This window comes from Dromiciops gliroides, chromosome 1 (assembly GCF_019393635.1).
Source record: "Dromiciops gliroides isolate mDroGli1 chromosome 1, mDroGli1.pri, whole genome shotgun sequence".
NCBI classification, from domain to species: Eukaryota; Metazoa; Chordata; class Mammalia; order Microbiotheria; family Microbiotheriidae; genus Dromiciops; species Dromiciops gliroides.
Window position 1 is genome coordinate 25,018,090 of NC_057861.1, and position 14,516 is coordinate 25,032,605.

The 14,516-nt window shown below is 47.9% G+C and overlaps 1 protein-coding gene across 2 annotated transcripts; it reads left to right on the forward strand.

The window, feature by feature from the left end:
- Positions 1-392: 392 nt before the first annotated feature.
- Positions 393-12,679, forward strand: TBX3 (T-box transcription factor 3). Of its 2 annotated transcripts, XM_043979426.1 has the most exons (8): positions 406-485; positions 846-2,509; positions 4,125-4,392; positions 5,553-5,699; positions 7,328-7,404; positions 8,559-8,719; positions 9,952-10,688; positions 11,958-12,679. In XM_043979426.1, the coding sequence occupies exons 2-8, from the start codon at positions 2,127-2,129 to the stop codon at positions 12,447-12,449; spliced, it is 2,265 nt and encodes a 754-aa protein (XP_043835361.1). In that variant the 5' UTR covers positions 406-485; positions 846-2,126; the 3' UTR covers positions 12,450-12,679. The 2 variants fall into 2 exon arrangements, with proteins under 2 accessions (XP_043835360.1, XP_043835361.1); XM_043979425.1 differs by having other exon boundaries at positions 393-2,509.
- The last annotated feature ends 1,837 nt before the right edge of the window (positions 12,680-14,516 follow it).

Here is a 14,516-nt window from a genome sequence, read left to right on the forward strand (position 1 = left end):
CGCGTTTGTGTGTCTCTATGGGAGAACTCAGGCTCCGGTAATGGGAGTAGCCCGGGAGCCGGAGCCGGCAGCTGCGGGTGCCTTTCTCTGTCCTAGCAACTCCCAACGTTCCCGGGCCCCGCAGGCGAGGCGCCCACGCTGCACTCCGGAGGGCGCGGCTGCCCCCGCAGGGGAGCAGTGCACGTGGAGGGAAGCTAAGAGCAAGCGGTGAGGGGGGAGGGGGGGAGTGAGACTGGAGACGGAGCCCTAGCCGGCGCCGGAGCCTCTCCTAGCCGGAGCCCGGCCCCTGCGCCGCGCCGCGCTCGGTCTGTCCCTCCCTCCTTCCCTCCCTCCCTCCTGGTCGGGCACAGCTCCCCCTCGCCCTTCTCATCCTTCCTGCCATTGTAGGGAGAGGCGGCGGCGAACGCTGCAACCTCCGCCCAGCTTAGTAGCCCGGAGCGGGCTAGATCTCCCCCGCCGGGCCGCCTGGAGAGACAGGAGAGGAGGTAAGCCGCAGGGAGGCTTTGGCTGGCCCGGGAGCCGGCGGAGCGAGCGGCAGTCGCCGAGGAGAGAGGAAGGAAGGCGCGGGCGGCCAAAGTCCTTCCCTGCCTGCCTGCCTGCCTGCCTGCCTTCCCCCGGCTCCAAAGCTTTCCTCCTCTTCTTCCCTCCCCTGCCCTTCCTCCTCCCTCTGTCCTAGGGTGGATGACTGAGACATTTCAGGCAACAAAAAGGAGGAAAAAAAAAAGAAAGAAAAGAAAGGGGGAGAAAAGGGGGGCAAGCCAGCGAGGAAGCGAGAGCTCAAGGGGTTGAGGGTGATTTCTCTTCGGATAAGCCACCTAGAGGCGACTCTGTTTTTGTCTCCCTAGTGGCTCTGCGCCCTCCGCCCTCCCTCTCCGATCCTGTTGACAATATTCACACGGCAGAGAGTAGTAGAGATGCTTCGCTACAACATTACAGTTTCCGACACCTTTTTATAACTCGGCTCGATCCCCCTCCACTCGACCTGTCAAAACCACGCCTATGGAGCTACACAATTGGTCCGAAAGCGTCAAAGAGCCAATCAAGAAAGCTTGAGCTTCCTCGCAGCTCACAACACATCCGCACGATCTGGCGCAAGGAGAGCAGACTCACAGGGATTTCTTGAGGCTGAGGGTGTCTCTCGTACAGCTCTCTCTCTCTCTCTCTCCCCCCCGTCTCCGGCTCTTTCTCTTTTTTTCTCCCTCCCTCTCCTTCTCCCCCCACCCTTTTTCTCTCTTCTTCCCTATCCCTTTCTCTCTCCCCCTCCCCTCCTCCTTCAGCTTTCCTAGCCAGGGCTGAAATCCACATTATTGCAGGGAAGAGAGAGACTGGGGGGGAAAACGCAAGCAAGGCTCATTGAAACTGAGCCCCCCATCTGAAGCTTAGGGGGGGAAGGAGAGGGAGAAGAAAGGCAGCTTATTCGAAGCTCGAGTTGTGTCCTAGTTGTTGGTAGAATAATAATTTTTTTTTTAAGGAAGGGAATTTGTTTTTAAGTGTGTGTTTGTGTGTGTGCAATTTCCCCCTCCCTTCCTCGCTCGCTTTCTCCGGCTCAAATCAGAGACCTAAGTCCGAACTGAAGAACAGGAAGACAGAAGACGGGGAGAAAAAAGGAGGAAAAGCAAAATTGCAGCATTTGCCCACGGAGGTCTAGTCCCGTCTTCAACCAAGGAAGACTGGGCCCGGGAACCGAAGATTCCCGGAACTCCGAGCGCAGCGATTCTAAATCCGAGAGCCGAGAAAGCCGTGCTCGGGCTGGCCGGGGAGAAAGCCAGAAACCACAGGGACTATCTGCTCTTGTCCCCCGGTGAAGGCGGCGGGGAGGGACGTGCCAGAACCAGTGGAAAAACAGGACCCAGGGTTGCCCACCGCCCTGAGTGATTATGCCTCCAAACCCTGCTCTTGGAAGTTTTTAGAAAGCAGTCCCCCACTCCTCCTTTACAAAATAGAGACTGAATCTATCACATCTCGCTCGGCCCAACCAGCCAAAGGAGGTGTTTCTGGGTTCCTGTGGGGTCCCCCCTCACTTTTAACGATGTGCTGTTGAAAAAGAGGGGGCCACCTGAGTTAGGACTCGAGTGCAGCAGCCGGAGCCCCGATCCCAGTCAGCAGCGCGGCGGCTGAGCCTCCCCATGAGAGAGCCGGTCATCCCTGGGACAAGCATGGCTTACCACCCTTTCTTACCTCACCGGGCTCCGGACTTCGGCATGAGCGCCGTGCTGGGACACCAGCCTCCCTTCTTCCCGGCTCTCACCCTGCCTCCCAATGGGGCTGCGGCGCTTTCGCTGCCGGGGGCTCTGGCTAAACCCATTATGGATCAATTAGTAGGGGCGGCCGAGACCGGCATCCCCTTCTCTTCCCTGGGTCACCAGGCGGCGGCTCATCTGAGGCCTCTGAAAACCCTGGAGCCCGAGGAAGAGGTCGAGGACGACCCCAAGGTTCATCTAGAAGCCAAGGAGCTTTGGGAACAATTCCATAAAAGAGGGACCGAGATGGTCATCACCAAATCCGGAAGGTAAGCGGCTGAAGTTATGACTTCTGAGTTTGGGGCTTTGGGTTTGGTTTGGTTTTTGCTTATTGTTGGTTCTCTTCCCCCCCCCCCCCCTACACCCCCCACACACACACAGCAGTCTTGTGAGCTTGTGTGCTTGCAGCTGCCTCCGGAAAAACTTGCCTCATCTGGAATTATGCGCTGCTATAGACTACTGCTTACTTTGCAGACTGAACTGCAGGAAATCCTAAGACTACCTGCCTCTCTCACACACGTGCAAGCATTCTTACTAAGAAAAATGTTCCCTGTCTTTTGTGTGTCTGTGCGTGTATGCCCGTCTGTAGACAGTCTGATGTACTACTGAGGGCACTATTTTACAGATACCTTTAAAAAAGAGAAGTAGTTTGTTGTTTTTAAACTTATACAGAAAATACTCAGCGGTCGTCTTCTTTCTGAAATATACTAATTGTTATTATCTCATCATTGCGTTCAGAGAGAATAACTTTAGACTTATTGTCTTCTCTGGGAGCTTTTGGTGTGTGTTTCTAAGTCTGTCCTTCTCCCTCTGTGTCCGCAATCTTGCCCCCTAGCTCCATAAGAGGCCTAACTGCATATACTTGGTCTATAGAAATGTATTCCCACATCAATGAGAGAAACTGATCAAAGATACTTTAGTTTGCACACTCACATGTTTGTAATCAGAGAGAAAGAAAGAGTTCAGCAAGGAATGGGGGGGGGGGCTAATTAGAATTATACAGTCAGGCATATGTCCTATAACATATGGGGAAACTAACCTTCCCAGAGAGCTTTGTAGATTTTGCAGAGATCACCTGAACAAACTCTGGCAAACGCTGGGGGCCCTGTGATTTTTATGCTGTACATTTCAGCTCCATAAAAGAATGGCATTAACGCTGGGAAAAACAAAAAAGAAACTTTGCTCCATAATTCTCACAGTCCTCCTCTGTCTCCTTGCTAATTGTGGTCAGAAGTTTTACTTGGAAAACCTCGGCCAGAAGAGTAGGTGCCTTCTTATTTGTTCCCGGGTCATGTGTTTCCTTTTAAGCCAGGATCGCTGAATGCCAAACTCTTCGGCATAATAAACAGCAAATTTGTGGTATCCTGTCGCAGTTCAAAACTGGACATAGCAGCGGGGGAATGCGGTCAGCCCGGCGCTGCACAGATGGCCAAGTCCTAGAAAATGTCATTTTCTGAATTCGTTGTGGGGGACTCCAGAAGTAGTTACCCGTCACTACGTCAGCAGGCTCTAAAAGTGCATTTTCTTCGGGGAGATATCTCCCCCCAGGCCCGCTGACCTAACCTCCTAGAAAAGAGTGATTTCCCCCCGCCCTTCGGCCACTTGTCTGATCTTAGAAGGGCACCACATTTCTTCATTCTCTCCCACGCCACTATTTGGGAAGATTTTTTTTTCCTTAAGCGAGCCTAATTTTATATTTACACATAGTCATAAATTTTGAAATCTCTTTTTCCCTGTTTGTCGGACAAAATGAGGTAGATCACACTTCCCAGATCCCTCTTCCCTGCCTCGAAGAAATCTTCCAGTCACGAAGTTTTCCTTTGAAATATTGAAGAGTAACTGATCTCGAAAACTCACGAATTTGTTTTGGTCTGTCTCTTCTAGGAGAATGTTCCCTCCGTTTAAAGTGAGATGTACTGGGTTGGATAAAAAGGCCAAGTATATTTTGTTGATGGACATTGTAGCTGCGGACGATTGTAGATATAAATTCCATAATTCCCGGTGGATGGTTGCGGGCAAGGCTGACCCTGAAATGCCCAAACGAATGTACATTCATCCCGACAGTCCAGCGACAGGCGAGCAGTGGATGTCCAAAGTGGTCACATTTCACAAACTGAAACTGACCAACAACATTTCTGACAAACATGGATTTGTAAGTTTCCCTCCGAGCTACAAGGATTTTGTTTTGTTTTTAATTTTCTCTCCCTACCTCTGCCACAAGGCCTCCCTTTTCCTCCCCGGCTTTCTCTTCCCAATAATGGAAGCTGCCTTCCCAGATCTTAAACTTGAGGCGCCTCCTCAACCAGAATCTCTCGGCATTGCCAGGAGAGACCGGAGGGGGCACAGGAAAGACCTGACTGAACTAAGAAAGGGAGCCCATATCCAGGCAGCCCAGTGAATTCCCCGAACAGTTGTTTTGAATGTGAAAGGCTCGGCCCAGCCGGTTGATGTGGTTTTTAAAATATCTATTGTTATTTAAAATCCAAAACCAAACCCCTTTTTATCCACAGTTTCGTTTTCAATTTTAATTTTCCCCATTATCATTTTATCTAGATCAATTATTTTTTCTGCCAGATTTTTAAAAGTTTGATTGCTGGAAAAGTTTAATTAGTGTCTGATTAGCTTTTTTTTAATAGATTTTTTAAAAGTAAAGAATGTGATTTGATGAAATCCAGTTTTCTGGGTTGCCGAGAAAGGCAGAAAGAGATCTAAAGTTGAGTGAAAGAAAATGATTCGTCTGACGTGCCCCCTGTTTTCCCAAGACCCCCAATTCCTTTCAACTGATAGACTGATAAGTGCAAAATAGGGTGAAGATTTCCCTGGCCACTGGAGCTCTAGGGAGATCGTCTGGCCCAGAGATCTTTGCCACTGAGGAGAGAGTGCATTTACTGCCCCTACTTTGATTAGCAGATAAATATCCCTCCCTGGATTTCAGTTTTTCAGAGGCTTTAAGCCAATTGAGACAGTCAATTAGTGAGAGCTGAAGTCAATAATCCTTTTATAAATTAAATGCATTTCCCCTCTTTTGTCTTTTTATTTATTTATTTTTCCCTTTGGACCCCTAAAGCAGGTTTGCTGGGGAGATGGAGTTTGGGCATGCATGCCTGTAGAACCCAGGACATATAAGTTTCCTATAGATTAATGAGAGGGATATCTGGATTTTGGTGGGTGGAGGTGGGTGGCAAATCGGTGTCCTAATCTATAGGCCGTCTACCTGGGCTTTGTACATTGGCGGGTCACGGGGCAGTGTTGAGTTCCAAGGTCCCTGGGATTCTTCTTCACACTAACCATTCCTCCTTTTCCTCTCTGCAGACCATTTTAAACTCCATGCATAAATACCAGCCTAGGTTCCACATTGTTAGGGCCAATGATATTCTGAAACTTCCCTACAGTACGTTTCGGACTTATGTGTTCCCTGAGACAGAATTCATCGCTGTGACTGCATACCAGAATGATAAGGTAATAGAGAATTTTGGGGGGAAGAGGGTATAGACTTAAAAAGGGGGAATGCAGGGAAGTCGGATTCAGACTTTCTTTTGATGTCATTTGACTTCGTATGGAGGCCAATCTCAGCAAAAAGAGTAAGCACCCCTCTGCAGAGCTAACCATCAATATTGGCTTGTGTTAGAGGATAGAATGATCTGGAGAAAACCACTTTAGATGGCTCTCATCATGTCCTTATTGGAATTTTTAGGTTGTTCCTTCCCAAACCCAGTGTTGACTGACTAACCTTCGGGGAGGAGGTGGGGGGAGGGAGAGGTTTCTCTGCAAAAATATAAAATGAAAATGAGTCTTCTTGGGTCTCTGGCCTAAAAACAAGTACAGAATGGATTTCCTCTCCCCTGCTGTCCCACAGCTCTGAGTAGCTGTCTGGTCTGTTACTTATTATGTTTTATCCTGCCATGTTTTTATTATTATTATTTTCTCTGTGTGTGGTAGGAGAATGGGAATACCCAGCGATTGGACCAGTCTAAAAAGCATTTTGATGTTGGGGGTACTCTGAGGTGTGGTCAGTCAAATGGGAATGGTAGCTTGATATTTTTACTAGCTTGGCCCTAGTCATAGGGGAAGTATCCTGGGCCTATTTTGCAGACAGCTGGAGAGGGTGAACTCTCTCAGAGAGGAAATACTTGATTGAGGATCCCCCAAATCAGCCTCATTCACCCTCCAGTCATTCAAAAAGTGATATTTTCATGAAATGACCGGCTAATCTTTTTTTTGATCAATGATTAATTGTACCTTGTACATATTAGGTGCTTAATAAATTTTGTTGGTTTCATTGAATTGGTATTTGCCAAATAATATGGTCTCTGGTCCCTGTTGGCTTGGAGCTGAGAGTTGGGAGAGAGGAATGAATGCAAAGCCATTGACTGGGTATTTCTTCAGAGACCAAGATCCAACCAATTTTCTCTCTGACCTTGATGAGGTTGCCCTTTTTTAATCTAGAAGAGAATTGGAAAAGGAAGTTTTGCTACACGCTTTTTTTCTGGAGAGGTGAGGGTGGGGCGGGGATGGGGATGTAAACCTCATTTGGCAAAACCAGCTTCTCAGCTGCTTCTTGGACTCTGGATTTGTGTTGGGCTAATAATAATAATGCTTTCTATAAAGTATATTGCAATAGCAATATCCCTTGGCAACATATAGAAATGGAAAATTTCATTTACAAGCATGACCTCTCCCCACCAAGGTTCTATAAAATACTTTATGAGATTGGGTGGGGGCATAATTCAATTTTACAATGAATTGCGGGTATATATTTTTTTAAAACCCAAAGTACTAAATGGAAATATAATTTTTAATAGCTAGAAAGTTTTCTATTTTGCATTTTTTTTTCAGCCTTCAAACGGACTTTATACTCCCAACTCCATGAAAGTGGGAACCATTTTCAGGCCACCTAATGCCTGGAGACTTACTTAGGGAATCTAAGTTGGGGGGGGGGGAGGAGTATCAAAAATAGTTTTGACTCCCTTCATCCCCTGCCTAGCTCAGCTGAGCTCCCAACCCCAAACTAAGGAGAATATGGAGCTGTGGCACTTCAGAAGAGTTTGAGAGATGAGGCAAAAGTTTTCTTACTCTGTCCTTTCCAGATAACACAGTTAAAAATTGACAACAACCCCTTTGCCAAAGGGTTCCGAGATACGGGGAATGGCAGGAGGGAGAAGAGGTGAGTAAAGGAAATTGCTTCATTAGGAAAGCTTTGGGAGATCTTGAATTCCAATTTGGGTGTTTGTGAGGGGGCCATTGTGCCTTTTGACCAGGAGAGAATGCAATCCCTGGAGGTTCTAGGACCTTCCGTCTTGGCGGAGAGGGATGAACAGCCCCACCCAAATTTCAAAGGTTGTTAAAGTCCTTTGGGAAGCAGACTGGAGGAATAGGGTCTTTGTCAATCCTTTGTCCCAGGATACCAGAATTTGTCAAGGTCCTATTAAAAAGTCAACCCTAAGAACATTCAAAAACAAAAAAACAAACCAGAAAAGCCCACCATCCTAGAAAGATGTTAAGCGGATCAGAAATTCCTGATTTCTTCTTGTGTATGTACCCATCACAGGGTACTGGTTATTGACTTCCCAGTCCAATCCTGGTGGGGTGGGGTTGGCAGTTCTAAGAAGTTTTGGACCTGTGAGTGGGGAAAAAAACAAAACAAAACAAAAACAATCCTAGCCTCCCCAAAGGCTGAATTTCACTCTCTCTCGCTGAGCTGAACAGGGGATTTTGCTGCCCAGGAGTTTCCCTTCCCAACAAAGTCAAAACTTTTCTAAATCAAAGGAACCCAGAATTATCTCTTTCTTTGGGCGTTAAGGGCGGGGATGGCAAGAAGAAAGCTCTTCTGCAGGTACCCAAAGGAAATGATTTCTAATTTTTCTGGAAACGGATTTTTTTTCTTACTCTGGGCTGATTGTTGATGGAGGGATTGCACAGAGTGCTGGGAGAAATCTCGAGTTCCTTACAATCTCAGCCACCATGAAGGGCCTTGACAGGCCAGACTTAATGGCCTGTCAGACAGTCTGTACTCTCCCCATCTCTGGACTCAATACTGAGTTCCCCTGCCTGACTGCCCCCTCCACCCCCAACCCCCTATTCTAGCCCTCACTCGTGTCTATGAATGAAATCTCAAGCCTTAATAAAAAATCAGCAGCTCACTGTACAGCATCTTCCCCTACCCAGCACTGGTGTGGATAGATGTTCAGTCTAGATCCTAGAAGTAAGTAAGCTAGCTGTTGGGGGTCTGTTTCAACATTCTCGGGGCTTAGTGAGGGGCAAAAGCAGGCCAAAACGCTTCCCCCTTCAAAAATGCTGTTGCCCTGTTGTGGTCTCCAGAAAGCAGCTGACTTTGCAGTCCATGAGAGTGTTTGAGGAGCGGCATAAGAAGGAAGCAGGCACCTCGGATGAGTCCTCCAGTGAGCAGACGGCTTTTAAATGCTTTGCCCAATCCTCTTCCCCTGCAGCCGTCTCCACAGTTGGGACGTCTAATCTCAAAGGTAGGCATCAGGACACTCCAACCCCTGAGGGCATCTCTTCCCCTCTCAAGGGACCTCAGAGTCAAAGATGGGCCTTTTTCAGCCTCCCGGCCCTTCTCCCTCTACTGTTTCTCTCCCCCTTATCATGCTTCTTGATCTTGACTGACCCAGTCATTAAGGCCGAGATAGAAAGTTCAGAGTTGTCCTTTTTATGCATAATTATGCCCCGATCTATGAAAAGGGCAGATGTCAGCAAGTCATGTGCTCTCCTTTTGTACCCTCCCTGCCCTATCCTAGCGGATTGGGATTTATTAATCTGTGCTAACCCCCCCCCCTTTCCCTTTCTTTCTCCCTCTACAGAGACCATTGAAATGTTCCTTCTTGCATTTTAGAAATATTTTGAGTACCTTGGAAATAGGGTGGGAATTGGGGAAGATGTTACAGGGAGTTGAGGCGGGGGGGAATCTTTGCCACCTGGATCAGAGGAGGTTGGAGATACAACCCATTTGAGAAGTCAGTTGGCTTGTGGGAGGAGGTATACTGGGGGAGGGGGAGGGGAGAGAGATGAGATGGTTCAGGACCTGAACCGGTTTACTGTGTTTAAAGAGCAGGCAATATTTATTTGGAAAGAAACGCACACAGAGACACACCGGAAGAAACCTGTTTTCAAGGGAAATAAAATGAAAGAACTTTAATTTTCCAGTGTAAAATGGCTTGCAGTGATATCCAGCTAAGGGTGTGCTGATCGGGAAATAAAGTTATATTTGTCTAATCTGGGGGAGAATGTTACCTATTGGAGAGGTCTCTTCCCCTCAGTTAGGCCACAGTTTCTTCCGGAAAATGAGGCTCTTAAACTAGAATTCTTTAGACCTTCCAGGCTTTAAATAATTCCCTCTTCCCTACTTAGAGCTTCCCCACTGCCCCAAAAGACGTCCTTTGTTTTGCATTTATACATTTGTATACCTGGTGTATTCCTAGCACAAAGTAAGTCCCTGGAGGGCAAGGCCGGTGAATTTTAATCCTTTTATTCAAAGTGCCTATGGAGTCCCAGCGCATAAATTCTGCTTACTTAATAAATGTCTTTTGACACATTTCTTTGGTTAAACTTTTAGAAAGTAAGTTTGCCGCCTAGTGGAATTTCTGGGTTAAATTGGTGGTGGCGGCTGGGGGGAGGGGGCCAGTTTTCAGCCTAATTGGAGGCTTATCACTGCATGGGTTTCACCCTGCCCCGTACCCTTTCTCTCCCTCTGCAGATCTCTGTCCTAGCGAAGGTGAGAGCGATGCCGAAAGCAAGGAAGAACCCCCTGAGGCCAGCGACATGGGGAAAATCTCCACCACCACATCTGAGGAGCCTTCCAAAGATAAGGGCACCTCACCTTCCAAGGCCCACCTCTTCTCATCAGAGAGAGATCGAGATCGGGACCGGGACCGGGACCGGGACCGGGATAGAGATCGGGACCGAGACCGAGACCGAGACCGTGCCAGGGAAGGGGTACGGCTGGAAAAGAACTCTCCAGATTCTCGCCATAGCCCAGCGGCCATCTCCTCTAGTACCCGAGGCTCAGGCTGTGAGGATCGAAAAAGCCCTGGCCGGGAAGGGATACCCAAGGCCCCTGAGGAGGGGCGACCAGTGCTCCCGGGGAAGGAGACCTTCACCCCTCTCACAGTGCAGACGGACAGCTCATCCCACCTGAGCCCAGCTCACCTCCCCAACCTGGCCTTCCCCCCTGGCCTGGCTAGCCAACAATTCTTTAGCCCACTGGGCAATGGCCACCCTCTCCTCCTGCACCCCAGCCAGTTTGCTATGGGGGGAGCCTTCTCCAGCATGGCCGCGGGTATGGGTCCCCTGCTGGCCACTGTGTCTGGAGCCTCCACAGGAGTCACCGGCTTGGACACCACAGCCATGGCAACTGCAGCAGCCCAGGGACTGTCAGGGGCCTCTGCCGCAGCCTTGCCTTTCCACCTCCAGCAGCACGTCCTAGCCTCTCAGGTAATTCTCTTTCTCTCTCCTTTATCGTAGAAGTATAGCTAGATACATTCATGAAGGTAAATCCAGCCCGATATACGTATGACCCTGGCTATGTCATTTAACTTCTTCCCTCAATTTCCTTATCTCTTTAAAAAAAAATGTGGGGGTAATCATAGTACTAACCTAGAGGATTGTCATGAGAATTAAAAGTGCTTTGCAAACCTTAAAAGGGCTATATAGGTGCCAGCTGCTATCATCATCATTATTATTGCCACCCCTGGCTCAAATTGCCTCCCTGGGTGCCAGTCAGGGTTGGGATTACAGTAAGAGGGCACTCTCATGTCCTCCCAAGCATTAATTTTGGAGAAGGCCACCCTGGGTTAACAACAACAACTCAGGTTTGGAGTGTGACCAGGACTAGAAGTGTGTGTGTTGGGGAGGGGGGGAGCTGCGTGTGTGTGTGTGTGTGTGTGTGTGTGTGTGTGTGTGTGTGTGTGTGTAGAAGACAGCAGCACCAGGGAAGGATGGGCCTTGGACAAGAGAGGAAAAGGGGTGAGGTGAATGAATCAGGCTGAGCTTCTGAGCTTCAGGGAAAGCTTTATTTGCCAAGGAGAGTCCTCAGCTTTTTTAAAATTTTTTTATTTTTTGCCCTACCCATTTTGGTTCCTTTTCACTGCTGCCTGTGTCTGAGATTCCTATGGACCCTAGAAATGTGGAGCATTTGGTGTGTGTGTGTGTGTTGGGGGGGGGGATCGAGCAAAGTCCTGGCGTTTTGTTTTAAGTTAATTTCTATTGCTTCTTTGTTCTAAAGAATTGTTCTAATCTATCAGCCTTTTTTAGTAGAAATTGTGGAAGTTGTCATGGAAAACCCCAGAAGGGAGTTTGGCTATTAGTCCTGCCTCTGTCACTCAGTAACTGTATGACGTTAGGAGCTAGCCCTTTTTCTTGGCTGATCTGCTTCTCCGTAAACGCTAGAGTGCCCCCCTTCTCTGATCGAAGCTCCTTAGCAGCTGACATTTTCTGTTCTAAGACCCCACCCACCTCCGACATTCCATGTTCTGAAGTCTTTCTCAGCGTCAACATCCCACGTTCTCAGGTCTGGCCCAGCACTAATCGTCTATGGTTTAGTTCTTGGCCTGCAACAAGTTTTCCCTTGGGATCTGGGCCCCTTGGCCGGCTCTTCCAGTTGCAGGCATAGGGATTGTGGCTTGTGTATTTGTAATAGGCAGGAACCCGCTAACTCTGTTCCCCAGAATCACTGACTCCTCCCTCCCTACTTTGTCTCTCCAGGGACTGGCCATGTCACCCTTCGGCAGCCTCTTCCCCTACCCTTACACGTACATGGCGGCGGCGGCCGCTGCCTCCACTGCGGCAGCCGCTTCTAGCTCGGTCCACCGGCACCCTTTCCTGAACGCGGTGAGGCCCAGACTTCGCTACAGCCCTTACTCCATCCCGATGCCCCTTCCTGACAGCAGCGGCCTGCTCACCCCGGGTCTCCCATCGATGGCTGCCGCGGCCGCGGCCGCGGCCGCGGCGGCAGCGACATCCGGCAGCGTGCTGGAGAGCAAAGCGGCCAATTTAGCCACCAGCCCCGCCTCGGTGGCCTTGGACTCGGGCTCGGAACTCAATAGCCGGTCTTCTACCATCTCCTCTGGTTCTGTGTCCTTGTCCCCAAAACTCTGCCCTGAGAAGGAGCCCTCCACCAGCGAACTACAGAGCATCCAGCGTCTAGTGAGCGGCCTGGAGTCAAAGCAAGACAGATGCCACAGTGGATCCCCCTAATGGCCCGCACTTCAATCCCAGAGTTCCAAGAAAGGGGAACCGTTGGGGTGAGGTGGGGGTGGGGGAAGGATGGGCGCAGAAGTGAATGGGGGTGAGGGCGTCCCCATCTGGAATCCTTGTGTCTCATTCCAAATCATTCTCGCAGTGCACTTTGTAAACTATGGTGAAGTCCCTCCGATGGCCCTGTGGCCGCAGCAACCCCTCTGGAAAGGGCAGGGCTGGGGCAGAGGCTGAGGCTTGAAGGGGGTGGGGGTGGGGGTGGGGAGAAGGGTTAAATGGAGGAAAAGACCTAAAAGCTGCTATGTTTCAGAACCATGCTCTCTTTGAAAGATCATGTTTGTCCCATAGAAAGCAGAGATGGCCAAGTTCATCTCCAGAGGTGTGTTTTTTTTCTTTCCCACTCAGTGTGTAAAATAGACTAAATGAAATAAAAATGAATGGAAATGAATGAATAAGGTTTAGAAAAGTGATTTTTTTAAAAAAAGAGTATAAAGTGACTTGCATATCAGTTCTTCAAAATGAAATTGAATGCAGAACTCTGGGGTGGGATGAAGAGATAATACCTGTAGCCCTTGTTAGCCTGTATTAATGAAATCTGTCTTTTTAATATTATTGTGATGTCTTAAGAGGCCCTATAGGGCCCTTGCATGCTCCACCGTAGTCTATTTTCTGTTTTATTTTTCTGAATGTTTAATTCCCAGGGAGAAAAGAAAATGATCCTTCCCCTTCCCACCCCATAACTGCAACAGTCCCCCCCCATAATATTAATAATTTAAAAAGAGGCAGATAAATAAGTGGGAGGGGAATTGAATTTATTTTATCAAAATTTGTTTGGTTTCTAAGCTGTCTCCCTTGGTTTCCTTCTCTCTTTACTGTATATGCAATAACAAGGTTATTAAAAATAGTTAAAAAGAAGTGGACGCTATTAGACAAAGTATTTATGTAATTATTTGGTAACTTGTAAATAAGTGGAATATGAATACTCAAAATTAAACTTTAATTTATTGACACTGTACAGATCTCTGTAAATAAGGCAGCAGCTGTCCTATGTTTCCTTCTCCATTTCATTTCAAGGTCAGACTTGGAAAACAAGGAAACATACAGCTCTGGGCTGGTTTTATTTTGTTTTTGGTTTTTTCCTACCTTTTTTTTTTTTCAAAGTACCTCCCTTCTAATAACCATGTTAGCAAACAGGCCTATTGCAGAAGATAAAAATAAAATAACGGGAAGGGTGCTGTTATTAGGTCATTTCTTGAGTCAAATGAAGGCAGCAGAGATTGAGGTGTGGGGAGGAGAAAGGGGGTAAAGCAGAATCTTGTGTTTTGGATTTCTCTTTTTCTGAATTTGCCCTTCTTGTGTCCAAATGAAATGGCTTTGACTACTGGTGTCACCGTGTTGTCCATTATTTTTCAGTTGGTGCCTAGCGATAATAGCTAATCCAAGTTTGAAAGTCAGGTGTTTTCAAGAAAAAAAAAACCACCAAAATTTAAAAAAAAAGGAAAACCCATGAAGGTATATTTTGTGTTATAGAATCGTTGATGAGTTCTTGGTTTTCTGTATTTTTTTTCTTTTAAACCGTCACTGAAATTTCAATAAATTTTTATTGAAATGTCTCCTAGACTTGTCGAATGCCTTTCTCGATAGGAACTTCAGAGGAGAAAAAGAGGAACAAAAGAATCCGACTCACACCCCCTACCCCTGCCTCTCATCTCCTAAAATAATTAAGTCGTGTGTGTGTCCGTCCCCCCCCCCCGCCCCCATCGAACTGAGAAATTCTGAGATCTGTCAAATGTCATGGAGGAGGCGCCCAAATATATATTTTTTTGGCTCCAGAAAAAAAAAAAAACTTCTAAAAGAACTTGATCGTGAATTTTCCTTGAGATGAGAGAGGGACGGGACAGACGGGGGAGGGAGGGAGGAGAAGGGTTTGGCTCTCCTAGCCCCCTTCAGATCTTGCTTTCAGTGGCAAAAGACGCAGCAAAAGTCCGCCGGCCAGCGTGCGCATGGCTCACCCAGACCTACATCTGTCATAAATTACGGAGCCAACGGGAAGAAGGTGGGAAGCCT

Coding starts and splice junctions, on each gene's coding strand:
- TBX3 (XM_043979425.1), top strand. CDS start 2,127: ATGAGAGAGCCGGTCATCCCTGGGACAAGCATGGCTTACCACCCTTTC. Junction 5,700..7,327: donor CTGCATACCAGAATGATAAG/GTAATAGAGAAT, acceptor TGTCCTTTCCAG/ATAACACAGTTAAAAATTGA. Junction 7,405..8,558: donor AATGGCAGGAGGGAGAAGAG/GTGAGTAAAGGA, acceptor TGTGGTCTCCAG/AAAGCAGCTGACTTTGCAGT.